The following is a 27,722-nucleotide window of genomic DNA, read 5'->3' as shown; positions in this document are numbered from 1 at the left end:
GTTTATTTGTTCTTTGATTTAGTCAATACAAGCACAGGAACTTTAAGGAATGGTAATTCTGTCAATTTTGAGCCCTTAGAATAGTATATTTGGTTGGGTGTTTTCCATCCTTCCTTGGTATTGCTCAGCAACATTCCACAGGTACAGAGCAGCCTGAGAAGAATGTCTTTTAACAAGGAAGTAGGTTGTATTTCCACCTAGCAAGAACTTAGATCACCTGGTGTTCAGCGGTGGCTTTTTTTTTTTTTTTTTTTTTGGTTTTTCGAGACAGGGTTTCTCTGTGTAGCTTTGCGCCTTTCCTGGAACTCACTTGATAGCCCAGGCTGGCCTCGAACTCACAGAGATCCGTCTGGCTCTGCCTCCCGAGTGCTGGGATTAAAGGCGTGCGCCACCACCGCCCGGCTGCTTTTAGAGATGCAAAGAAGAAGAAAATAAAGTTTAGCATGGGGAAACATCTCAGCCAAACTCAGCCTTTGCCCCTGATTAGTCTTTCTCAGTCAATCGATGCCGGCTCCTGCTGGTACCTGGGAGGGAGAATACGCTGCTTGCCGTGGCCCAAAGTGGGAAAGAGCAATCTGTTCTGTTCAGAGCGAGACCTCCCTCCGTTGACCTGAACGGGTTCCTGCTGTAATTGCAGGAACTGATACAGTTGAGCTGGATTCCCTGGCAAGCTCAAGGGTAGGTTTTTCCAAAAGTCATTTTAGACCACAAATGCACAGCCTTTCCATGTCTAATCATGAAAGCGAACCACTAGATACACAATCTCTGTCTCCAGCTGGTTGTGTACATTTTCTTCACTCTCACACAAAAAAGCATGCCAAGGTGTGACATTTATGAACCCCACCAACTGGACGCCGTGCACACAAACTGTCTTGCCTGTGGTGCAGGAATGTGATGAATGGGGGCTGTTCTGTCTGGGAGGAGGGCTGCTGTCACTCTGGCATGACTGTAGCCTTATTTATTACACACCCAAAGTATAAAACCACCCAGCCGGCTGCAGCTCTCATCTCCAGACCTGGCATTTGCCTGAGGCGACCACGGCACCTACAGCCCCCATCAGCTTCCCAGGGAGACGCTGCGGCTCTGTTGTGAGCCATGCTCAGGAGGCAGCTCGTCTGGTGGCACCTGCTGGCTCTGCTTTTCCTCCCATTTTGCCTGTGTCAAGATGAATACATGGAGGTGAGCGGAAGAGCTAAGAACGCGGTGGCCAGGATAGTGCAGAGCCACCAGCAGACTGGCCGTAGCGGCTCCAGGAGGGAGAAAGTGAGAGAGCGGAGCCACCCTAAAACTGGGACTGTGGATAATAACACTTCTACAGACCTAAAACCCCTGAGACCAGATGAGCTTCCACACCCTGAGGTAGAGGACCTAGCCCAGATCAACCCATTCTGGGGCCAGGTACTCGGAATTCTCTTCTAAGGATTTCTTTGCAAACTTAAATGACTGATGTTGCTGTTGTTTTAACTATGATTCTTAAGATCAGCGCTCCGTGAGCATTTGGGGCTATCTGTGGGTGACTCCGGGGTTGTTCTGGGAGCCAACAGGGACTCCTAGTTGCTGGCCTGATGAGCTGGGACAGAGTGGCACTGCCCCATCAGAATGGGGAGCAGGAGGAGTCAGCTTCCTTTTGTGTTGGGGCTTTATTACTGTTGTTATTTTGATTGCTCTGTTGATGCAGAAAGAGAGGCTGACCCATGTGGGTAGATGCATTGCTGTAGATAATTATTTGCTAATCCCAAGAGAACTGGACTCTTTTTAATCCTCCCCAGCAGGGAGAAGCTGCCCTTTGCCTCTGCCAAAATCCAGTGAAGCCTGCTTTACTTGGATTTGTGAACTTTCTGCAACATTTCCCTCTCGTTTTGTTTGTTTTGTAGCAATTTAGGTTGCTAAGCCTTCTTGTTTAGACATTTTTTTCTTAACAGATTAACTCATTAAAAGGAAAGGAAACAAGCAAACAAAAAAGATTGCCTATTTAAATTACAAACTATTGAATAACTCAGTCTCCTAATGACCGAACTTGATCTATTTGGTGGGGCAAAAGTTCAGCATTGGAGGACATTTCTTTAAGTCTTTTAGGTAACATAGGAAGGAGTGTGGGTTTTTGGCAGAGTTAACTGCAAATCAGCAAACGTCAGTTTAATCAAAAGCAGCAAGAGCAGGAAGAAACTTATTTGTACTTGGAGTCCAAGCATGACAAAGGCTAAAGCTAGATGGAGAGGAGAGAAGGGTCCTTTGGACTCCATGATCTTTGAAGCAGTGCCTATCACCACAAGAACCGTAGAATGGAGGCCTTATAGTGTCCCTGGAGCTTTTTTTTTTTTCACATGGCTGCCATCTAACCCCTGCCCCCTCAAGTCTTGGTTGATTTTCTGGTTCTGTGGTCAGACTGGGATCCCACACAGACTCAGCAGCAGAACTGGAATAAGCCTGAGACACGTAACCGGACCACACAGTGCAGTTTCCAAGTCGCTCTGAGGGGCTTTGTCAAGGGGGTGTGCAAAAAGAATGCCTCTTTCAGAGACTGTCTTCTGTCTAAAGATGCTTGTTTCAGTGATCTTCATCTAACTTTTTAATGATCTTCACCCTCATTTAATTTGTATCTAGTCCATCTTGATGGATGGCGTCTTTCCTAGGGGTCCAGTGGAGTACTATAGGCTGTCTTGGATTATTTCCTGGCGATCAACACCAACCAGGCCACTGAAATCCCAATATAGTTTTGCTCCACCCCACATCCTAGTCTCCTAGCCCTGGATTCCTGAAGCATCTTCAGATAAAGACCCACGTGGAGCTACCCAGGAGATTCAGAGTCAGGAACATCCTGGAAGCTTTCAGTACCATTCCTCTACAAGTGGGATTGATGCACAGACCGAATTTAGGCTCACTCGAAGTTCTTCCTTCTCTCCTTACTCCCCCCATCCTCTTCTTTATGCTAATTCTCCTTTCCCCCATCAGTCAATTCCTCCTCAAGCACTTCCCCGCTTTGACTTTTTCAAGCTGTAGGATGGGGACTGAGACCACAAACACACGCAAGCTTCTATCACCAAGCCACTCTGAAGTGCTCTATTAGGAACAAAATCTTGTCTGAGTTTATTTGTTCATTCATTCATTCAATCATTCATTCAGTTTTTCCATCTTTTTGTTTTTAATTATTAAGTTTTAAAATTAGCATACAAAGCAACAGGTTTCATTATGACAATCATTGAACTTCACTCATATCCAACCAGTCTTTTTTGTTAAATTATTAACTAAGTTTGATTAAATTCTGTGTGGTAAACAAGGTCAATATACAAAGAAAACTTGGGGAAAAAAGAATAGTGTTGGTTACTGGGCCTTAAAAAGAAAGTAAAGAGAAGAGATTAAAATATAGATGGCTGTGCACATCAGAGGTTTAAAGAGTACTAGACAAAAACCTGTGCCACACGGAGGACTGATGGAGCCCAGGAGCAGCTGGGTGTGGCTGGGCCCTCTGCTGTTCGAGGAGACTGCAGATGATCTGAGTGTCCACCAAGGGAGGACCCTCAACTAGTGAAGGAGTCTAGACTGCACTTTGCTCCTGAAAGTTCTGTCTGTGATAGCAGGGCGGTGATGTAATAAGATCTGTGTACCCGGAAGGGAGCTGGCTATGGAGTCCGTGGTGAACTGGAGCTGGAAGAGTCTGCACGTCTACATTCTCCTTTTCTGGCACTTTCTTCACTAAAGCCCCACTCCTTTTCCTCTTTCCCTTCTCCCCCTACCATCTTGGTTCTCCAAGAAAAGAATTGTGGGTTCTTTTTCTCTAGTCATTAATAGTAGAACTCAGTTCTGCCAAATGGGTGGAACTTGTCTTGCAGATACCCTTCTCCTCTCCGCTGCTCAATTGCATGCTTCTAGTGTATAACTACCCGATTTGGGAAGGAAGATGATAAACTTAAGAGGCTGTGGATAGTGACTTCCCACATGCAAATTCTTCCTTAGTGAGAATAAAATGTCTAAATCATATCCTGTCCAACTTCGGAGTCCACCAAAAGCCTCAAGAGAGGGCTGGGGAAATGGCTCAGTCAGCCCCGCTATGCAAGCATCGGGCCTGAGTAGATTGCCAGCGCTCACCTAAAGAGCCAGGTGTGGCTGTCCACCTGTAACCCAGTGCTGCGGTGGGAGGGGGGGTCTGCCGAGACTGGCAGATCCCTGAAGTTCACTGACTAGCCTGCCTAGCTAACCCGGGAGCTTCAGATTCAGGGATTCTGTCTTGTAAAACACTGGCGGAGGAAGAACACTAACAGTGATCTCCGGTCCCCCCATACATGCACACACATACATGCACACTCATGAGTGCACACCTACACTGACAAATATACACAACCTACTCCCCCCCTCTCTCTCCCTCCCTCCCCTCTCCCCTCCCTCCCCACTTGCTGTGCCATCTTTGTTCCTCTGAACTAGACCTTGAAAGACAAGCCAGAGGGGTGAACACGTGATAAAACATCATAGGAGGGTTCCTGGGAGGCACCCAACTAGAAGAACCAGGCGTCTGTCTGCTGCACTGGTGGCAGCTCTGTGCTCTTGGAGTTACCCCAGATAGCTTGACCATGCACCACTCACCCCTGTTAGCTTGGATACTAAGACACACCACTTCCTTGTGTGCAGATGTAGACATCTACAAATGGAGGTATCAGGGCTATCTCCTGTCTGAGCTGGCTCAGCAGGCGGAGGCGCTTGTTGCCAAGCCTGGTGACCTAAACTTGATTCCCAGGACCCACAAGAATATATGTTCTCTGACTGCCACATGTGTGTCACATCACGTCCTATATGCACAAGAAAGAAAGAAATGCAATAAAATTGTTCGAAATTTTAAAAAGTTAAAGGTCTTTCAAAATTATTATTGAAAGTTAAACATAATAGTATCTTTGCTTGCATTCTTAGAACTAGAAAGGAAATTCAGGGCCAATTCAGACTGATGTCTGGGAATGGTGACTTTCTAAGGCCACACAGAACTGAGAAGGGACACTGGTTCCAGGACAGTGATTATTCTAACAGTCCTAAGCATCCCAGTATTTCCATTCTGTTCTTACACAAGGAATCCCCTCCCCCTTCTCTATCCATGAAACCTGTCATTGGCAAAACTCTCAATTCCTGGAATTTATTCCTGTATTTCACATTAGCAAAGGATATCAGGAGATGATGAACACACTTTTCAGATGTGTGGTAGGTGGAGTTGGCTGTGGTGTTTGATTTCCAAGTGTCTTCATCTCTGACCAAGTGTATTAGTTTATTCTTTTTTCCTTAGCCAATATGAATGTATACCTGTCTGCGGTTGGGCTTGGAAGACTCAGAACTAAGAATTATTTCCAGGACGTATCTCTTGATCCTTCAACACTGGGTTCTGAGCTGTGGCAACAGAAGGCTTGGACTAGGATGGGCTACTACCTCAATAGTTTTAAGAAAAACTTTAGGGAGAAGGAAGGACAGTGATGAAGCCTATAAGACCAACTGATAAAAGTGAGGTATAAATGTGTAGTCATGTGAAGCTTTCTTCCGGTTTTCTCCTTGGAGGAGGTCTAGTGGCAGAGAAAACTGGAATGATAAATTCCTCCCTCTTCTTCCTTCCCTGCCTCTTGCCCCGTCTTTGTCCTCTGGTCTGTCCACTCCACCCCCCTCCTTTTCTTTTCACAATGAAGCCCTTAGCAACAATGTGCTGTTTTCAAAACTGCTGAATATAACTGGGGTCTAGGAAAGTTTCCACAAGTATTTTGCATGACACAGTGAGAAGGCCAGTTGCCAGTGCAGATGAGGATCCAGATCTCCCAAGTTGTGACTCTCCCACCAGCCAGTTCACTAGGTCTCCAGGTCCTTCACAGTAAGAATACGCTTTAGAATTTTATCTTTGCACAAAGAAGAATTCTATTGGAAGTCACATGTGAGCCTATGTAGAACGCATTTGCGCTCATTAAATATTAGTTTGCACAAGAAGATAATCACTTTAAATTTAGAAGAGGAATTGTGAAATGTTAAATACTTATCACGAAGTTAAAGTTGCTCGAGGTGTAAATAATAAACATCGATTGGATGAATGCAGTTAACAGCAGCGTACTGTGGATGAATGCAGTTAACAGCAGCGTACTGAATTCTTGAAAACTGCCAAGAGAGCAGAGTCTGAATGTATTCATCACAGGAAAGCAAGTGAGGCAATGCATACGTTAACTAGCCGTTCCACCAGGATGTACAGGCATATCTCAAAACAGCTGTTGTTTATGATAACTATATTTCTACTTTTCAATTTGAAAATAAATAAGGAAATATACAGACTAAAGAATGCTTTGTTTCCTCAGTGATTTGTGTGCTTTAGAGGTTTGGGAAGGTGGAGTTACAGGGTTCCTAAGACCTTTAAGCCATCATCAGGAGTGTGGTGTTTAGTAACTACGTTGGAAGTTGTTGGTGGTTAGCTTTGAGGGTTACTGTAGTCTAACTGTACATGAGACTTCTGGGTATTGAGAGAGAAGAGGCTTCTGGGTTCTCTTTTGAGGGAGAGTCTGCTTTTGCTGTCCTAGGCTTGTCCAAGACCACCCCTGTTGTCTGCACAGGCCCGCCCTCACATCACCCCAAGGCACACCCACATGGAATTCCTGTTGCCTTCACTCCTCCCTAGCCCACATGCTTCAGATATTCCTCATGTCCCACACTATCTTTTCTGATGTGACTGAGTTGCGTGAAGGTAAACTTCTCTAAGGGTGAAGGCCAGAGGAAGTTAAAAAGTTCTTAAGTGCTCTCAAATATCTTTACCTAAAGTTTCTTTTTCCATCCTTTTAAAGTCTCCACAAACCGGAGGACTGCCCCCAGACTGCAGCAAGTGTTGTCATGGAGATTATGGATTCCGCGGTTACCAGGGGCCCCCTGGGCCTCCAGGCCCTCCTGGCATTCCAGGTAAGGACACACAGTTTGCACTGCAATTTCAATAACAGACTGTGTCAAAAACAAGCCAAGAGCAAACTCCAGGTTGACATATACTGGGCATGCATGGGAAATGCAAAGAGAAGAACCTGGCAGGGGAGTTGGGTTCATTAGGTCAGTTCAAGTGGAACACTACTCTATAGCGTTGATTCTCCACACTACTCTGAGAACCCAAGAGGCTTCAGGCATGCCCACCGAGACTCAAAGGAGGGGGGGATTCTTCACCAGCTTGTGGACAGAGCCCCTTACTGAGAATTGAGACCCATTTTAGCATCTATGCACTAGTCACCTTCTTTACCCTTGTAAATTCCTGAGATAACCAACTTACACAGAGAAGAGGTTTCTGTTGCTCATGGTTCTGGAAGGTTCTCTCATGGCTGGCTGAGACTACTTAATGGGCCTGTAGTGAGGCACTACCTCATGATGGGGGATCTGTGGGGGAGCAAAGCCCCTCACCTCATGATACCCAGGAAGTGAGAGAGCAAAAAAGACCAGGTTCCTACAACCTCCTTCAGACCACATGTCCTCAGTGACCTCTAACCTCTACCTAGACCACACCCCTTGGAGTTTACATCACTTTCCATGGGGAACAAGCCTCTAACATATGGGCTTTGGGGAGACTTTTATCTAAGCCACAGCAGCCAGCATTTCTGCCATAGTGTACTTTACATAGCATACCATAACGTTCTTAAAACATATTAAAGGAGGCAGGCAGAAAGGAAAGTTTGCTGGATTTCGCTCTGTCATCCACTGAGGAGTATAATTTTCTGCGTCATTTTAGGCTTAGGCTTTTTTTTTTTTTTTTAATTTCACCAATCTTTGTTGTTTCTAGTTGATTTCCATGCCTCCCTTGAACTCATGAATACATTTTGGGCTCTAGCAACACACGACAGCAAAGTGAATGTTCTTGAGCTCATCAGATTCCTCTAGACCAGTGGTTCTCAACCTTCTTAATACTGTGACCCTTTAGCACAGTCCCTCATGCTTATGGACACCTAATCTTAAAATTATTTTTGGTGCTACTTCATAACTATTTTTGCTACTGTTACAAATTGTAATATAAATATCTGATATTTCTGGTGGTCTTAGGCGACTTAGGCCAGCCTTTCTACTTGCCCCCACCCCTGAGGAGTTCCTTCTACAAGAAGTCTACTTGTGTTCCCAGACTTTCCCCCATTGATGTTAATAATTATCAAAACTGAATTAACTCTTTTGCACCTCTCATGTGAAACCAAATTTATAATAAAACAAACAAACAAAAAACAACCCCAAACCCTATCCTATATTAAAGCCTATGTCATTGACCATCAAAGGCATCCATTCACAGGGCGAATGATGTGAAACAAAGGATCTCTAGTCTCTGTGACCTTTTCTGAGGTTACAGGGCACACTGGCTTTGGTTCAGTATTTCCCATTGGAAAGTACCTTTGTAACAGAACACTTTAATCTAATAGTCAAGGCTCATTTGTCTGAGAGCATTGCAAGCCTGATTTAGTGCCCTGTCAAAGATAACATACAAGTATAATGCAAAAGAGCCTGAAGTTAGCAAATATGAGAATAAGAAACAGGTGCAGAACTCATCTGAACAGAGGAGTGAACCTTGGAATTTACTACTTGACTCTTGATTTGAAAACTTATTATGTTACTTGATGAGTTTTTCTCCCAATTATAAAATGGCTTCAAATCTTTGGTAGAAGATTTGAAGGAGATGGAAAAACATATAGAGCAACACAAAAGCACCCATGTTTCATCCAATCAGAAAAAACTATAAATAACTGTAGATAATAACTAGAATTAGTTTTTTATTCCCTATGGATATACTATATAAATATATAATGATTCAAACTAAAATAGTGCTATGCCATCCCTACTTATTTACAACCTTAACTAAAAAAATCACTGATGTTTATTGTAACATTGATCATTTAAAATATTTTAATGAATACATAATGTAATAAAATGTACCATTGATAAAATCTAGCCATTCGAGCATTGCTGGGTATTTTGTCTGTTAGTCTCATCTGCTTTTAATAATAATGTGATGGTGGGTCTTGTGCACAGTCTTTCATTCATTCCTCACTTTACAGAAAAGCATGCTCTGGAGTCTTGGCATCTATTTCAGAGCCCAGTAAATGAGAGCTCATCTGATGATGCCCTTTAAAGGGCTGTGGTCAGGGTTGCTTTAATGTTCTCCTTTTACAACTGAGTTTGGATATTTTTGAAGGAAGGAGCTGCGTTTGTCTAAAAATACACTGTGGTAGGAGTGAATCACTTTTCTCATATGATTTCTGATTTCTAAAGGAAACCACGGAAACAATGGAAATAACGGAGCCACTGGCCATGAAGGGGCCAAAGGTGAGAAAGGAGACAAAGGAGACCTGGGGCCTCGAGGAGAGCGGGGGCAGCATGGCCCCAAAGGAGAGAAGGGCTACCCAGGGGTGCCGCCAGAGCTGCAGGTAAACCACCCTCTGTACATCTCCGGGGCACCTCTAACGCTGCCTGAACATAGGGACCAGGAGCCAAAGGCTCCAGTAAACTAGCATATATATGCAACACTAAATGGACTCAGCAGGTCATATTTATGTATTTGTGAATTTTTATAAGTAACAATACTAATTTTTTAAAAAGAGGCCACAAGCCAGGCTTGGGGTGCACGCCTTTAATCCCTGCACTCAGGAGACAGAGGCAGGCTGATCTCTGTGAATTCAAAGCCAACTCAGTACAAAGCTGAGTTCCAGGACAGCTAGGGCTGTTACACAGAGAAACCCTGTCTCAAAAAGCAAACAAACAAAAACAACAAAACAATAAAAAAAAAGAGGCCATGAATTTTAGAGGGAAGGGGGGAAATGACGAAATCATGTTTTAATTTTAAAATTTGCAAACTAAAAAAGTTCATAAAGGAGGGTTATTATCATCCATTACATGTTAAAGAATTTATTATTTCACTCCTGCTGTTTATTTTCAAGGGATTGTCATTGACTTTCAAATCCCCTCCAATAGTGTTACCAAGTGAAACCATTTCTTGATAGAGTTGTTCTAATGCTCTCTTAATTATTCAAATTCTAGTTTTAGAACACTACTAGCAGCAACAATGGCAGTAGCCATAAAGGAGCAATAATGATGCCTCATTCTCAACTTAAGGGACACAGAAATTTGAGGTTCATATTTAAGCTCAGACTCAATCTCTTATCTTAGGACCTGTGGTAGTTTAAATGTAATTGGCATCCCACCCATAAGCTCGTAGGGTGTGGCACTTTTCGGAGGTGTGGCTTTGTTGGAGTGGGTGTGGCCTTGTTGGAGGAGGTGTGTCACTGTGGGGGTGGGCTCATATATGCCCAAGCCAAGGCCTGTGCAACAGTCCACTCCCTGTTGCCTTCTGATCAAGATGCAGCCAGCACCTTGTCTGCCATGCTTTCTGCCATGATGACAGTGGACTGAACCTCTGAAACTGTAAGCAAGCCACCCTAATTAAATGTGTTCCTTTATAAGAGTTGCCATGGTCATGGTGTCTCTTCATAGCAATAGAAACCTAACTAAGATAGGACCCAGATAGACAGATAATTCCCCAATCCACAGGATCTCACGGTTGGAGCAGGGAACAGGTTTCTTAGAGTAACTGTTCTCACTCATTTTTATGGATTGAGCTGAGGCTCTCAAGGTTTCCTAAATACAAGGGTTTAGTCATAAGTTACAGATGGGGCTGCTCACAGTAACTGCTTCTTTGGCTCTCTTGAATTTTCTGGCCCCAATTTACTTGATATTTATTTTATGCAAAATTATGCTTAGAAAATTTGCTTCTCCAATCGTCAAACAGATTTCTGATTTTATTTAACCACTTTTTCTATATTTTGGTATCAAAATCCTCTCTTTTGCCTTTTAAAGATGATTCATACAAGACCCTTTCACTGTGAAAACAAATAGGACAGGACAAGTTTTGGGGAGTTGGTTCTCTTTGTCCACCACGTGGGGATCAAATTCAGGTCATCAGGCCTAACAGCAAGTACCTTTACCTGCTCAGCCACCTTGCTAGCCACTTAGGGATATTCTCAAAGATGCTTTTCTCAGGTTGACTACCGAATAACTCCACTTATTTAGACACACTTAACAAAGTCCGATAGTAAGTCACAATAATCTTGCGTTGCCTACTCTTTTTTGTTTGTTTGTTTTTTTGAGACAAGGTTTCTCTGTGTAGTTTTGGTCCTGGATCTTGCTCTGTAGACCAGGCTGGCCTCGAACTCACAGAGATCTGCCTGCCTCTGCCTCTCCAGTGCTGAGATTAAAGGCGTGCGCCACCACCGCCCGGCCAAGTGTTGCCTAATTTTTAACTAATGAATGAAAAGACATTTCCCTAGGTGAACAAAAGTAAGAAGTTGTTCTTTTGTCAGTTTCTATGTAATAAATACACAGACACGCATCTAATACTACAGCCCGAGAACTTCATCCAAATATTTCCCGTTTTACTTGACAACAGAATTTTAATATTTAAAAAAGTAGCTTTTAAGAACTAGTAGTTTTTGAAATATGTTTAGAACTGTTAGTGCAGACTAATATCAATATAGTATAAAACACACTGAATTATTAGAATTTATTTACTTCTTTGTCTATTGTTGGGTATCTATATTGGGGCTTTCCATCACAAATAACGTTGCGATAAAATTACCTGTATAAGAGTGTTTTTCTTTAAGACAGATTTGGACTGACACCCGCTTTCTCCTTAGATTGCGTTCATGGCTTCTCTAGCAACTCACTTCAGCAATCAGAACAGTGGCATTATCTTCAGCAGTGTGGAGACCAACATCGGAAACTTCTTTGATGTCATGACTGGTAGATTTGGGGCCCCTGTATCAGGTGAGATGTAAACATCAGTGAGTGGAGCCACTGAAGAGAGAAAGGTGGGAGGGGGGAAAGGGAGAAGAAGAGGTAGGGAGATGGAAGGGAAAGGATGGGGTGCGAGAAGAAAGGAAGAAGAAGAAACACAGGAAGGAAAAGAGAGAATGAATCAAAGACAGAAAGACAGGAGGGGAGGACAGGAGGGGAGGTGGGAAGGCAGATGGATGAGAATAAAGAAGGAAGGGAGGGAGAGAAGAACAGAGAAAAGGAAATGGTCTGATGTCCCTGAGACGGCACAGACAGCGCTGATTTTCAAAGTCCCCAGAACATAATTCTCAGTTTGACTGTGTGATAATTGTGTCCCTTGTCACTACCCCAAGGAATACCTGATCTATTTCTAATATTAAAAATTGAGTAAATAATACAATTTTTGAAGTTTATGAAAAATATATTTAATCTTATATGAAAACTAGCATACTCTATATTCTGAATGTAGTTTGTTTTTTTTTTTAAAAGAAAGACTTGCCATAATGTTTTAAAAATCTTTCCAAGTAATGACTTGTTTTTTTATAATTAACATATGAAAATGTACCTAGCCATTTCCTTGTTATTGATCCTTTGGGTTGTTTCCACATTTTGTTATTAAAATAAGTCTGCTGTCAGTACTTTTCATATGTCAATTTATAATAGAACACATACAGATATACCTGTAGGCTAATGTACCAGGAATGGAATCACTGAGTCAAAGAGAAAATGCCTTTATGAGTTGGATCAGCTCTGCAAGGTTGCTCTCTGTAAATGTTGTAGACATATATTCCTCTTATCAGGACAGGGAAACACTCATTGACCCATGACACCATCAGCAAAAGCTTTGAAATGTCTGGACAGTTGACCCATTAAAAACAGAATGAAACAAAAAAACTCCATTGTTTTAATATTTTTTTCTACTTTAAAGTTCTTTAGACTTACAGAAGAGTTACAAAAATATTGCCAAATGTTTGTACTCACTTTAGTCTGTTTCCTCTAAAGTTTACATTTAGTATAACTAAAATCTGATTACCAAAATGGGGAAATCCACTGGGCAGCACACTGCCACTGATTGTGGAATTTATTCAGAATTCACTACTGTTGCGGTTTGAATGTGAAATGCCCACCATAGGCTTGCATGTTTGAACACTTGGCCCCCACTGGTGACCGTGGCTTGGAAGGTGGGTGGAACCTTCTGGAGGTGGATCTTGAAGAAAGAAGAGGGTCACTGGGGACAGGTCCTGAGCTATCAGTCTGGCTTCACTTACTATGCTTCCTGACTTCAGTGGGAATGTGACATCTGCCTCACGCTCCCGATGCCAAGCTTTCCCAGCAGTGATGGACACTGTCCTTTCCTAAGCGGCAAGGCAAAGTAAATCCTCTTTAATTAAGTTGCTTCTTTTCAAGTATTAGGTCAAAGCAATGGGAAAAGTAATACAGTAAACTGGTATGGGACAGTGGGGCCCTTGCTGTCCTCAGCCTGACCATGTGGTTCTCAAGCACTTGGAGTTCGTTTGCAGGAGGAATGTGGAAGTGTCTGGAACTTCAGACTAGAAAAGCCCTAGAATGTCATGAGCAGACCTTAGTGGAAGAAGTTCCTGGTGGCAGTTTGGAAGGCCAGAATGCTCACAGGAATGTAGACTGCACAGGGGAGTTAAAGGGGTTCTTGTTCCAATATGGCCACCCAGGGAAGTGTTTTCCCAGACTCAGCCTCCAAGGCACATAGAGGCTTCTACAGCAGTGGTGCAAGGTAGGCCAGGCTCTATTTTGAGCTGGCAGTAGAAGCTGCCAGCAGCGTTCTCATGGTATTGGTTTTGTAGACAGTAATGCTGGCAGATTCACTGGGTCGTGGAGTCTTTTGCAGTCTGGTACCAAGGCTCCAGAGAGCCTCTGAGGCCATCTGATGTGTGCAGGGTCAGAGCCCCTACAAAGAGGATGTGAGAGGCTGCTTCATAGAGCTGTGAAGTTGCAATGGAGTCTCTAGAATGTTGAAGATGTTCGATTTTCAACGAAAGTTGGGGTTTTCCAGCAAGGAAGCCTGCAGTCATAGAGTGGATCTGCCCTAAGAGAGAAACCATATATACTTGGTACAGGTGGCTGAGATGGAAGGGCGGGGCAGCCAAAGCCCTTCAGGGTCAGATAATTCTCCCACGGACCCCAGATCCAGACTGGGAGCTGTTGGGTTGATGCTTGCCCTGGTAGGTTTTGCTCCCATGCCTCCCTTTTAGAATGGGAATATTTACTCCATGTCATTATGTTGGAAGTATGCAATTTGGATTTGACCTGTGCAGAGACCCACAGTTAAGAGAATGATTCTCAGAAGAGAATACTTGGCACTTGTAATCAGAGTTGGGACTGTTAAGAACAATGGAGATTTTAAAAATTGAAATGAATGCATTTTTGTATTGTGAGACAGCCATGAGCCTGTGGAGGCCTAAGGCAGAATGAGGGTGAACATGAAATGTCCCCTGTAAGGTCATGTTTGAACACATGATCCTCAGACGGTGGCACTGTTTTTGCAAGGCTGTGAAACCTTTAGGAGGTGGAAAGGGGTGCTGGGGGTTGTTGGAGGAAGTAGGTCACTAAGGCCAGGACTTGAGTTTTGAGTCTGGCCCCATGTCCTGTCTGTCCTCTGCTTGCTGGCTGCAGAGGCACTGAGTCACATGTCCTACTGATGATGCCACAATTTCTCTGCCATGATAAACTGCATTCCTCTTAACACGAGGAATAAAAAGGAGCCAGAATTACCCTTTCTTCCCTATGAACTGCTTCTTGTCAGGTATTTGGTCACAACTACTGGGAAAATAATTAATATAACCAGGATTTCCCAATGTCCCAGCTTTTGGTTCCTTCTCTGGTGTGGCTATTTCTACCACGGGTTCTTGAATTCTGCTTTAGAATAGCACCATTTGCTTTATTGGTATATCTACAACTCAGGATGGTGACATATTTGGTGATATATTCCATCTGGTATATGGCAACATGTCCTTTAGGTACTAGTCATCCATTGGATAGTTCTTGCTGTTCTTTCCACTTTTAAGAAGTAGCTGATGACTGAGTGAACCGGCTTCTCCTAGACCAGCTATTTGTAGGAGATTGTTGGGAAAGGACCCAGGCAACCTTGAACGTGTGACATTTCAATGCCTCTTCTTGCTGCCAGGAGACTGATTTTTTTCTTTGTATTTGTTCTTCTCTCATATATCCCAAATGCAGTTTCCTCCCTCCACTCCCCCAATCTCCCCCTCCCCACCTCCCCCAGATCCACTGCCCCTCCATTTCCCTTCAGAAAAGAGCAGGTCTCCCAGGGATACCAACAGAACAGGGCATAACAAGGTTCTTCAGTGGGGCTGCTCTGTGTTTTTATCCTATGTGGCCATGGTTCCTCTGTCTCCCCGCCCCCTGTCCCCATACTTCCTGAGAAAGACTTCTGAGCCAGCATTGAAGCTCCCTAGCTTTCAGGAACCTGGGTATTGCTGGCAAATCCTGATATCGGCCACTAGAGAAACACTTTGCATTCTCTAGTTTTTTCTAGCAAACTGTCCCTGTAGGGCTGATCCCAGGACTGTCTTTCAGCACTTGAGAGTGGCCTTTCTCCATCAGGGAGTATATTTTTCCTGGCAGGGTTGAGATCTATTTTCCGCTGCTCTAGAAGCCCTGTCCAGCTTCCTGTTGCTTTGGGCAGCACCTTCACATACTTGAAGTGTATTGATTTTCTTCAGTGTCATAGTGTTGCATAAGTTCGACAGTTTCTCAGTTTCGGGTTTTCAGTTTTCTTTCCTTGTTACCCTCCATGGTACAGATAGGGAAAAAATATGCCACCGAATATAGTGGCCACGTTAAACTTAACACACTTGCTTTTAATGTGTGCTTTGGTTTATTTCACTCTGTTTAAGTAAGAAATGGCCTAACGCATGCAACTACAGAGACAATCTTTTTATCACACTTCAGTCAGTATCACTTTGTGAGTTTTCTCTGAGGGCTTTAAGTTTCCTGTAACAATTTTTGCAAACCATGATCTGTACCATAGAAAAGTGCCTAGCTATGTTGGGTCAATGGTCTCACTGAGTTCAATGACTTCATAGTTAAATGATTTTTGAGCTCTCTTGGTTGGACACCATCCTGATGATAATATTTATAATTTGAATTCTTATACTTCCTGTTTACTTTTTAACCTCACCAGTGATGACCAACTGGTGACCATCTTTCCCACCTTTGCGGTTATAACACAAAGGTCTGCAAACCAGAGCACAAGTGTGTCTCCTCCCATTTCCTCAAAGAGAGCCCCATGTGCATGTGGCACAGGTTCACTTCTGCAATTCTAATTCTAAGAGTCTCATTATCTACCATCTGCTTTCTTAGTCTGCTCCTTCTAAAGTGTTTCTGCAATCCAGTTTTATTTATAGTATCATCATTTTTAAAGGAAGACTAAGGTATTTTCCTGTCATTTCGATTATAAATCTATTTTCTGGAGGCACTGAAAATTGTTATGTGTGCGTAAAATGAAATCCTATGAAGTGGAAAACACTAGACACATACAAGCTATCTCTTGAAGTCCTTTAATTTTCATGTCTTTGCTTTTCATCTATGAACCAGTCTCTAAGTATTTGAATGGGCATCTCTGATTGCCATCAAATATGCATCTCTGACACGTAACAAAGCATAATTGTTCTTTTGTGGCTCAACATCAGAAGGATCTTCATAGCTGATATCTTTATAGAAAAGAAACATGAATGGCCCATTGCATCTTTAGTTTTTTTCTTGTAGATATTTCTGTTTTTTTCTCTTGTATTGCTAGTAGTTCAAAACCTGAAACATGGAAATCAGCAAGAATACACTTTTACTAACAAGGTGTTGTGGCAGGGTTAAAGTTGAATATTTTTATTTAAACATTATTTACAATGTGTCATATGAGAAATGACCTGAACTGTTTCTTTAGAACTATGGAACTTGTGCTCTAATATTTTACCACCATGGCTACATTTGGGGAATGTAGTTGTCCATTTTAATTTCACGTTTGACTAGTTTTCTTAATGATTTTATAATCTTCCTCTTCCTAAGTATAAATAGGAAACACATCAAGTTAAAAATAATCAAAGCACTGGGTGTGACGGCACACCCCTTTAATCCCAGCACTTGGGAGGCAGAGGCAGGCGATCTCTGTGAGTTCAAGGACAGCCTGGTCTATAACGCAAGTTACGGGACAGCCTGTAACTTGGTTACACTGAGAAACCCTGTCTTGAAAAAATAAAAACAAACAAACAAACAAAAAAATCAAAGCACTTTTAAGGCGAGCAGACAAAAGTATATTCATATGAACAGGCCATGAAATTACACAATACACAGACTACAATCAAGCCGTGTGTGAAATCACTTGACTCATCTTGGATGTATGAGTGAATGAGTAAATCCTTGTCCTTTCCAGGTGTGTACTTCTTCACCTTCAGCATGATGAAGCATGAGGATGTGGAGGAAGTGTACGTGTACCTTATGCACAATGGCAACACAGTCTTCAGCATGTACAGGTATGTGACGTCATCAATCACAGGTCTCACGAGTGCTGCCATCACTTGAACAGAGGAAGTCCATGGACAGGGAAGAGCTTAATGGCAGTTCTGTTCTCCATGAGAATCCCCAGCTGGTTAGGTTATCACGTCTGTCTGGGAAGAACAGTAATGAACTTATCAAGTAGATTAAGAGACCTTGGGCAAATTACCAGCAGCACGCCTCATAATCACCACTCAGATCCTTTCTGTAACTCATTATTTCCCTTTCTACTTGGTGTCTTCTGCTTCCCTACCCACCCTTCGCCTGAAGTTGGCACTATTAGTAGTCTTCACAGCCTCCACTGGCCGATGGAGGAAGCTAGAACAGATCCTTTTCTTTATGCTGTGCATTACTGATACTCAACACCTGCTGGAGCTCCTTGGGGTGAAACATTTTAGAAACTGCTACGTCATGCTCTGTTGTTAGGACATACAGCCAGCCAGCACCCCCCTTTAATTAAGCGGATTATAATCTGTCCGTGAAAGACTTTTTGGCTCTTTTTTTTTTTTCCCCTGTAATTTTTATCACTTGTCATGATCTCTGTGTTCTTCTAGAGTCTGCCCTCAATAAGAAAGGGAAAGAGATAAGTTAAAACAGGTAACATTGTTTTTAGAGATCCAGGACACAGTAGCTCAGACATACCAGAACCTTAAGCAATCCAGGGCAAGGGTTCCATGATGGGGAAGTAGGGTGGCAGGCAGAGTAGAAGGGAGCATTGTAAAGCGGTGGTGGTGGTGAGGGGCAGCCCTACCTAACCAACTTGAGGGCAGCAAGAAACTAGTCCAGTTCCTGGGCAGGAGGGCACTCACCACTTTTCTCATCTCTGTGGCCATCACCTGCAAAGACACTACTTAGGGGAGGGTTGATTGAGAGGACTCAGCCCATCACGGCAGGGACAGCATGAAAGAGTTCCTTGTAGAAGCTGTGTGTGGCAGGGCTCCTCACACCTCAGTGGTCGAGGAACAGGGAAAGCCAAGTACGAGAATCTGGAGATAATGTGCACTGAAGGGAACACTGTTCCAACCTACTTTCTCCAGCTAGATCCACCTTCCAAGGATTCCACAACCTCCAAAAGCATTCTCCTAGCTCGGGACCAAGTGTTCAAACACACAAGCTGGTGGGGGACATTTTCTATCAAATCCAGAACAAGGAGAGAATGGACTCTGGTGGACAGCCAGCTCTCTCCAGGCCCCTGGTTCCCAAATATCCACCCAGCTCTTCCTCTTTCCTAGAGGACACACTTCTCTGTCTCGGTCTTTGTGGGAGACAGCCTACACCAGTTCAAACCCAGAACTCAGAGATGAATAGTTCTTTTCATAAGTGAACTCTCAGCTGCTTTTCTCTTTGGCCTCTGAGTCTATCCTTTGAAGGTTCTTCTTTGTCTCCTTTTCTCCATGGTCATATGCAAAGAGTAAGGAGTTCTTTCTGTCTGAGGGCTTTCTCATGCTCCACTTCCTACTGGTAGAAATCTGAGAACAAAGTCAAATATCCCAAGTCTTTCTAACCCAGGCTGAGTCTTTGGCAATGGCTTCCATAGACACATAGAAGGCTTTTGCTCTGTTTGCTCACAGTCAGTGACATGTTAGGGAATCAGATCCAGGATCCTTTCTGGACAGTTAGCCTGTTACCCTTGTGACTCTTTGTTGTTTTGCCATTTTCTAAATGCAGTCATTATTACCAAGAGACATTTTAAATAGTAGGTTTGGTTAGAAAGACAACATTTTCTCTCTATGAGATAAGCAGAGTATGACTCTGAGTGAAAGTTCCTAATGGGAACACATCAGCTCTGTCCCAGCTCTTACAGTTATAAAAGCACTTTTCTGTTTGTTTGTTTTTCAACCTTGTTAGAGTCCTGATTGTCTAGACTCTATTCATCTTTCAAGTATGCCTGCTCTTCTCCAAACTCATCTTTTAAAAGAAACATCTAAAATCTGCAGAGTATTTACCTCTCTTGAATCCTTTGTCTTAGGTGGTGTGTGTATACCAGGTCTATGTTACCGTGCTTTTTCCAAATATCTTCCAAGCATAACACGGTGTCTTAGTCACTGTTCTATTTGCTGTAAGGAGACACCATGACCAGGGCAACTTATAAAATAAAGCATTTAACTGAGGGCTTGCTTACAGTTTCAGAGGCTAAGTCCTTGAAGATCATAGTGGGGGACGGCAGCAGGCATGGTGCAGGAGCAGTAGCTGAGAGCTAACATCCTGATCCACAAATTGGCAGGAGAGAGGGAGGGAAGGAGAGAGGAAGAGGGAAAGGGAGAGGGAGAGGAGGGAGAGGGAGAGGAGGGAGAGGGAAAGGGAGAGGGAGGAGGAGAGAAGGGAGAGGGAGAGGAGGGAGAGGGAAAGGGAGAGGGAGGAGAGGGAAAGGGAGGAGGAGAGGGGGAGAGGGAGGAGAGGGAGAGAGAGAGAGAGAGAGAGAGAGAGAGAGAGAGAGAGAGAGAGAGAGAGAGAGAGAGAGAGAGAGAGAGAATGAATATAGAAATATGAGACTGGGTTTGTCATGAGCTTTAGAAACCTCAAAGACCCTACTCCCCATGACATACCACTTCCAACAAGGCCACACACATCCTAATGTTTCCTAAATGGAACAGTCCACCAACTGGGGACTAGATATTCAAATACATGAACCTCGAGGGGCCATTCTCATTCAAACCATCACATATCAGTCTTTATCTTTTCAGCTCACAGTATTTATTTACACTTTGCCTCCTGCTCAGCTGTTATCAAGTATATTTTCATTTTGGTTGTTGATAGTTACCTTCCTTGAATACCAAATTCCAGATTGGCAAGAAGAAAATAAGCCATTGTTGTAGACAAAATTCTAAATGGTCTTATTAAATGAAAATTACAGAGCCAAATATAGGGGTGAAAGCCTGAGAGAAATCAGAGGAATAGGGAAAGCCACAGCTAACCTTACCTCACCAACTCTACAGCTTCCAAATGTGAGTTACTTTCTATCTACCCACGCCTATATGCCTTGCTGTTCTGCCATCTGATTTGCTCTCTCTGTCCAGCTACATCACTTCCTCTTCCTGCCCAGCTCTGTCATTTCCTGTCTGTCTGCACAGACCTCCATGGTTAACTAGTGTTGGAATTTAAGGCGTGTGCCACCACACATGGCTCAGTTTCCAGTGTGGCCTTTAACTCAGAGATCTTGCCTGCCAAGTGATAGGATGAAAGGTGTGTGCTAACATTGCATAACTGTTGTGTTTACTTATAATCCTTGGTTATTCATCTGATCTCTAGGCAAGTTTTGTTTATTAGAGCACAAATAAAATATCACCACACATTGTAAAAAAAAAAAAAAAAAAGACTCTATGTAAAGGTTCAAACATAGTAGAGCTTTCTTTCTTCCTCATCTAACAGTAGTCCAGGGAGTTTTGGTAAGATAATCTCAGGTGTATGTTCCCAGTCTGCATGGGAGTAAGAAAGCTCTCTTCTACATAGTAATCTTCAAGAATTTTTGAATTTACAGCTATTTACAAATGGCTTTCAAGGACATTGCAGTTGTTGATATTCTAGAGGCAAAAAAGGAGGAGGTTTTATTGGACAGTTCTAGAAGTGGTTCATGCTATTTCCACTTGGATGCCATTTAGAGAACTTAACACACGACGACGACGACACCTAAAGCATGGAAGGTGGGAACAGAATATGCTCAGGATCTGGGTTTGCATGGCAAAGACTAAGTAGTGCGTCCCTCTCCTTCTTTCCAGTTATGAAACGAAGGGGAAATCAGACACATCCAGCAACCACGCAGTGCTGAAGCTGGCCAAAGGGGATGAAGTCTGGCTGAGAATGGGCAATGGTGCCCTCCACGGGGACCACCAGCGCTTCTCCACCTTCGCAGGCTTCCTGCTCTTTGAAACTAAGTGACAAGAAGGATAGGATGGCTCCACTTTGGGGGAGACCTGTAGCTGAGCTAGGATTGCTAGGATTGGTGGGATGCTGAATTGGGGGTCCTATATGGAGTATTTAACTGTTGTATTGGTCACTCTGCTACTTGTTCAACTGGTACACCAATCATGTTGGATGCTTCAGAGGCTCAGAAGAATAGGCCACAAGGTAACCTTCCCAGATGACCTTGGGAAATACTCAGCATCTTCTTCACTCTTCCCTACATGTCTGAAGGAAATGTCATCTGATGCAGGTTGGAAATAAGTGTTCACCTCAAAGGAGGTATGTGCAAAGAGTTTTGGTGCTCTGTTTCAATGTAGTATCAACCAAGTTCTAGTCCACTGTTCTTCACAACATTTCAGAGACTAGCCTGATTATGACAGGGCTGGGCCAAGAATAAGAAGACTCACTAGAACCTCTCTGGAGAAACACTTGTAAAGCTAGACTGGGGAATAGCGTTTGGTTTAGTGGCTTTGTGTTCTTTTAGTCATAGTAAAATTATTTACAATGCCACAAATAATTGGTTGCTCTTCAAAAACATAAACAAACATGTAAATTAATATTCAGTTCTAATGGCTTAGATTTTCAGATAAAACATTTTCTCATAATCCAGAACTGGGCTTATCACATCTGGCTTACCAGATCTTCTCTTTGCCATTGCATTATTCTGACTATAGTAGAGCTCTCTTGACTCTACACAACCAGCTGAGTTAAGATTAAGCTGATACAGTACAGATGTTATCACATTTTTTAATTTGAGGATTATCCAAAACGTTTATATTTTATATATAGCATGTTATGTTGAAGGACTTGTGAACTTAAGTCTATACAAGCAGACTAATGGATTCAGAATATAAGTGTATTCCATTTAAGGGAAACATAATAACACATCTTAAATGTTTTCAATAAAAGTGATGTTATTTTCTTTATTATCATACTTGACTAATGTTCACAAAGCATTTTTAATATTCCATAGTATTATAGAAGGTGCTAGTTGCTTTTTGCCTAGCTTTCCCCACCCCAGAATCTATCAAAAAAAGGATTAAATTTCTCATCCAAACACTTTCATAGAATGTTCCATAAGTTGGCACTCACAGATAGTACCACATATACATACATACACAAATACATGCATATATACATACATACATACATACGTGTGTGTGTGTGTGTGTGTGTGTGTGTGTGTGTGTGTGTGTGTGTGTATTATTGAGGCTCAATCCCAAGGCTTTGTACATGCGAGGCATGTGCTCTTCTACTGAGCTACATCTTCAGTACCCGTTTGATTCTTTGAAGAAAGTATCACTGTGATATGTTTACCCTGGTGTTAAATCATATTTAAAATGCACCAATGAGGTGCTTATCTGAAAAATATCACATAATCAATTCTCTTTAAAGTAACGAGCCCTTAATTTATTTTCTACAACAATTTAAACTTATGCAAAGGCATTTAAACCACAAACTTCCTTCAAGTTTTCACCAGACAGCTAGAGGCAATGGAAGTCAAGTAGGGTTGTCCTATTGACTAATTCATTGGCTTCTACGTCCAGTCCAACCTTTGACCTAATCATTTTTATCCACAAACTTGTTTAAACTCCTCCTGAACCTGCATCTAATGCTCTTTTAAAGTGAATAGCCATTTTCCATTATTTGCCTTATCAGAAAATATTTTTGTGATTTAGTGTGTGCTTCTACGCCGAGAGCTGTGGAGTCACAAGGTGAAGGTTTACTGTGATCAAATGCCACAAACATTTCCCAGAAGTGCAAAAGGTATTTGACTGTTACATAAGAACCAAAGAAATTTCATATCTGAAGACTATCCACTACCTACTAAGTGTCTTGGAGGACGATTCTGGCATAGCGTTAGATGAGATTGTAGCTGGAAAAACTACATAAGCGTATGTGGAAATAAATACCCTCTTGGTGATCACATGTTTGCTTTTTAAATGTTCTTAATAAGTATAATTGTTATATAATTACAAGTCGTGTGGTTAATGGAAAGCAAAAATATTTTCCTGGTTGCATGAACAGCCACACAACTGAGAGATGTGCACACAGCAAGGTCACCCATCTCCAGAAGACTCCACTTCCAGTTACTCCATCCCGCAATCCTTTATGACATCAGCGGTTAGCGGTTCCCTTTTAAGACCTGGGTATCTGAGTGGATGGGTCTTCCTCACACACCTGCAATCTTTCTGTGTTCATGCCAACATTCTAACCTTCATCCTAGCAGAGCTGCTCGTGGATTTGGTTGTGGGAGGATGAAATGACCTCATTGGCCAATCAGTACTAGTGGGTGAAGAGAGGTGGAAGGTCAAAATAATTACCAATGGTTCTACAGTGCTTTTACTCATATGGCCTAATTACAGAGTAGTCACTTATCTGAAGTACTATCTTCTGCAGTTTCAAATACATGCAGTGAACTGAGGTCTGAAAATACTAAATAGAAAATCCTAGACACTCATAATAAGATTTTAATTGTATGCCATTCTGAGTAGACTAATGGGATCTCCTGCTCTCCTACTCCTTCACTACAAGATATGAATCTTTGCTTGGCATACCCATACTGTATATGATGCCAGCCTGTTGGGCAATTTTTGCCTGTCTTGGTTATCATATCACATCACAGCACCTGTGTTCAAGTAACACCTATTTTGCTCAACAATGGCAGCAAACACAAAGGAGTGATACTGGTAATTTGGACATGCCAAAGAGAAGCCATGAAGAACTTCCCTGAAGTGAAAAGGTGAGAGCTTGTGCTTCAAAAGGAAAGAGAAAAAAAATCATATAGTGAGGCTGCTAAAACTACAGTAACATCTCTGTGGAACTGTGAAGAAGGAAAAAGTTGGTGCCAATTTTGCTGTTCTACTTCAAACTGTGGAAGTTAAAGCCACAACCATGATAAGTGAGTAAGTACAGTGGAAAAAGCATTACATGCATACATTTATTTGTTGTTTGAATCTAAGATGGTCTTATAATAAAAAAAAAAAAACCAGAGCCAGATATCAGGGTAAAAGCTGAAAGATCAGAGAAGCAGAGTAGGCCACAGCAACCACCTATTACCTCACCAACTCCATGAATCTTCTGACTGAAATCCTCTGAGTCTTCACCCGAAAAAGTCTCAGCTGAACTGCCTTAGTTCCTGTTTCCTCACGCCTTATATATCTTTCTCATCTCTGCCGTCACTTCCTGGGATTAAAGGCATGTGTGCTTCCCAGTACTGGGATTAAAGGTGTGTGCCACCACTGCCTACCTTTGTTTCCATGTGGCCTTGAACTCACAGAGCTCCAGACAGATCTCGGCCTCCCAAGTGATAGGATTAAGGATGTGTGCCACCACTGTCTGGCCTCTATGTCTAATCTAGTGGCTGGCTCTGTCCTCTGATCCTCAGGCAAGTTTATTAGAGTACACAATATATCATCACATTTATTTATGTATTATTCATGTATCTATAAGAAAAATTATATAGATACACACACAACTTAGTGTTTGGAGGAAGCAGAGTATCCACTAATCTAGTAAGTATCTTGGAAGAAGATTTTGACCTGTCCTTAGGTAAAACTACAGCAAGAAAAACTTCATAAGCATATATGGAAATACATACACACACACACACACACACACACACACACACACACACACACACTCACACCATCTTCTAGGATTTGATCTAATGTATTAAGAACATTTTAAGATGCTATTTGGATCATTTGAAATAGTAAAAATAAATAAATAAATAAATAAATAAATAAATAAATAAATAAATAAATAAATAAAGGGAGTACATCATGAAAAAGAGTTGAAGTCTAAATAAAAAAGCCATCCTGGATTGTGTAAGTCTCTAACCCTAGTCATTTGAGTCTGAGGCAGGAAAATCACAAATTTCACACTGCCTGGGAAACTTGGCAAGATCCTGAATCAACCTAGAAAGTCAACAGGCCTGAAGATATATCCCAGGTAGTGAAGTGCTTTCCCAGTATATACAAGGCACTAGACTCAATCCCATTTCAACACAAAGGAAAAAAAAACAGTAAAGTCAAATCAAAGTAAATGTATATTCCAATGAGAATATAAATCCCAAAGGACGTGGCTAGAGTTGGTAAACATCTACCGATTGCAAGATACAGTGCTACTCAACCATTCAATTTCCTGCCTTCTCTGAGTTTCCCACAGAGGATAGTAGGTTAAAAGTGTGGCCATAGTGTGAAGCAGATTTCAACAGCCACAGGCAGCAAGGGCCAGGTCCCTTTATATATATATTTATGGCTTTATTATTGTTTTGCAGTTTTGGGGATTAAGCCCAGCACCTTAAGCATGAACACTCTGTGACTAACAGAAACCCTAGACTTACAACTTTATTTTCAAACATAGTAATAAAATACACCATTTGACAAGTTCTCCACATATTTCCCTATCTTGACCCAACAGAGCACTCCAACTTGCTATTTAGAACCACTTGTGAATATAATTTTAGGGGCTGGAGAGATGGTTCAGCATTTAAGAACACTGGCTGTTTTTCTAGAGGACCCAGGTTTGATTCCCAGTGCTCACATGGCACCTTTTAGTCACCAGTAACTCCAGTTCTCTCAGGGAACACCCTCTTCTAGCCTCTTCAGGTACCAGGCATGCCCATGGTACACAGACATACATGCAGGCAAAACACACCCATACCAATACAAAAGTATAATTTTAATGCTTCTTACCTATATAATCTTTTGTGCTTTATGGTTTTTTTTTTTGTTTGTTTCTTTATTTTGTTTGTTTGTAATTGTTGTAGTTGATTTGAAACAGGGTCTCATGTAGTCCAGGCTGGCTTTGGACTTGCTATATAGCCAAAGATGACTGGATTTCTGATAGTTCTGCTTCTACTTCCCAAGTGCTGGGATTACAGGTGTGTGCCACCATACCAAAAATTGCAGTTTTTTTAAATTACAAATAATGCTTCATGAGTATCTTTTGTTTTAAAAAAATCTGAATACAATTGTATATGCATTATTTATATTATTGTTTCCTCTGATTAACAGAAGACAGTTTGTGCCAGAGGAAAGATCTGGAGTGTTGAGATTCCCTAGTACACCCTGCTTTGTCTGGGCCTCTGGATAACACAGTACTTTGAAATGATTTGTACAGCATGATGCTGGTTCAGACCTTTGATGCATGTGAATATGATCCTGTATGTACACTGAAGCCACATCTGTACCATTGTTTTTTTTTTTTTTTTTTTTTTTTTAAGAGAAACAGGATGGAAGCACTCTGATGAAATGCTAATCAGTGTGGAAGTCAGCCATACCATTCTTTGTAATTTCCTCTTCCCTTTCCAGTTTTTCAAAGTGCAAAGAAAAGAAGCGGAGATAATGAGGGAACTTTAGGCTGGAACAAGGGTAGACACATGAAACAGCAACAGACAAGCAGAGAGCATAGGAGACCATGCAGAGGCTGTCTGCTCCTGGCAGGAAGTAGCTCATTCTGGGAGAGCAGAGATTCCCTGCCTGGAAGTATCTTAAAACTCAGTAGCTGGTTAAAAGAGTTTTGGCTACAACTACGTAGCATTTCGCCTTTGCTTTTATTGTCTTTATTATTTCACTCGTTAAGAACCTGTGCCAGAGTTTTCTAGAATTCATGTCTAGCTTTATTCAGTTTCCTAGAGCTTTCAAAAACTGCATTTGGCCACCTACACACAGGCTCCACCCGCTACTGAGAAAATGACCTGTAAATGTGGGTGGGGTATTGGTTTTGTTGTACTTTTTTAAAGATTGAAAACGTTTCTAACTCGAAACTGTCATTGTCCATAAAACTGAAAGCTGGCCGGGCGGTGGTGGCGCACGCCTTTAATCCCAGCACTCGGGAGGCAGAGCCAGGCGGATCTCTGCGAGTTCGAGGCCAGCCTGGGCTACCAAGTGAGTTCCAGGAGAGGCGCAAAGCTACAGAGAAACCCTAGCTCGAAAAACCAAAAAAAAAAAAAAAAAAAAAAAAAAAAAAAAAAAAAAAAAAAAAAAAAAAAAAAAAAAAAAAAAAACCAAAAAAAACCAAAGCTGACAAACCAAAACCACTTTTAAAGTTCTCTCATGCAACCCCGGATGAACAACAATACTTCTGATATCCCAGACTCTCCTAAACGCTGGGGTGATAGGAGTCCACACCACGGGCATTTGAAGCGGTGCTGGCCTTCATGCACGCTAGGCATGCACTCTCCCAACCGAGCTACACCCTCATGCCTTCCTTTTCAAACTAGAGGCATCTAGGAGGGCGTGTTCAAACTGGAAGGAAACTACATTTTCAGGACGGCAAGGGAGACACCCTGTGGCCCACCGATGGAAATGTGCTTGTCGCCCTGTATTGTTTTAAATAGTAAGGTGCTTAAGTACCTTTAAGTCACTCACTGAAGGATGGAGGCAGGGATTCGGGTGGCAGTATGAAAGCTTCCGGAGAGGGACCCTCACACGCCGGAGTTCTCAAGGGCAAGGACTTACACATGAACTTGACCATCAGAACGAAGCAGA

The 27,722-nt window shown here is 42.3% G+C and overlaps 1 protein-coding gene and 1 long non-coding RNA gene across 4 annotated transcripts; one reads left to right on the top strand and one right to left on the bottom strand.

Moving 5' to 3' along the window:
- Positions 1-591: 591 nt before the first annotated feature.
- Positions 592-23,154, top strand: C1qtnf3 (C1q and TNF related 3). Of its 2 annotated transcripts, none has more exons than XM_052743122.1 (6): positions 592-1,398; positions 6,786-6,897; positions 9,226-9,380; positions 11,643-11,772; positions 17,204-17,303; positions 21,042-23,154. In XM_052743122.1, exons 1-6 carry the CDS (start codon positions 1,096-1,098, stop codon positions 21,199-21,201), a joined length of 960 nt encoding a protein of 319 aa, XP_052599082.1. In that variant the 5' UTR covers positions 592-1,095; the 3' UTR covers positions 21,202-23,154. The 2 variants fall into 2 exon arrangements, with proteins under 2 accessions (XP_052599082.1, XP_052599083.1); XM_052743123.1 differs by having other exon boundaries at positions 963-1,179.
- LOC128113426 (uncharacterized) lies at positions 16,322-27,701 on the bottom strand. Of its 2 annotated transcripts, none has more exons than XR_008219443.1 (4): positions 27,588-27,701; positions 19,448-19,530; positions 17,266-17,438; positions 16,322-16,587 (listed from the first exon to the last, which is right to left on the bottom strand). It is a non-coding gene; the product is annotated as an uncharacterized LOC128113426 (long non-coding RNA). The 2 variants fall into 2 exon arrangements; XR_008219444.1 differs by having other exon boundaries at positions 17,266-17,434.
- Positions 27,702-27,722: the final 21 nt, after the last annotated feature.

Source organism: Peromyscus californicus, unplaced genomic scaffold, assembly GCF_007827085.1.
Source record: "Peromyscus californicus insignis strain IS unplaced genomic scaffold, ASM782708v3 Scaffold_18__1_contigs__length_77618521, whole genome shotgun sequence".
Taxonomy (NCBI): domain Eukaryota; kingdom Metazoa; phylum Chordata; class Mammalia; order Rodentia; family Cricetidae; genus Peromyscus; species Peromyscus californicus.
Note: the sequence above shows the minus strand (reverse complement) of the source record. Positions and strands in the feature narration are given on the sequence as shown.

Bases quoted from the DNA above. Each gene is read 5' to 3' on its own strand.
- C1qtnf3 (XM_052743122.1), top strand. From the start codon at position 1,096: ATGCTCAGGAGGCAGCTCGTCTGGTGGCACCTGCTGGCTCTGCTTTTC. The intron at 1,399-6,785 runs GTACTCGGAATT...ATCCTTTTAAAG, and splicing joins TCAACCCATTCTGGGGCCAG to TCTCCACAAACCGGAGGACT. The intron at 17,304-21,041 runs GTATGTGACGTC...CCTTCTTTCCAG, and splicing joins ACAGTCTTCAGCATGTACAG to TTATGAAACGAAGGGGAAAT.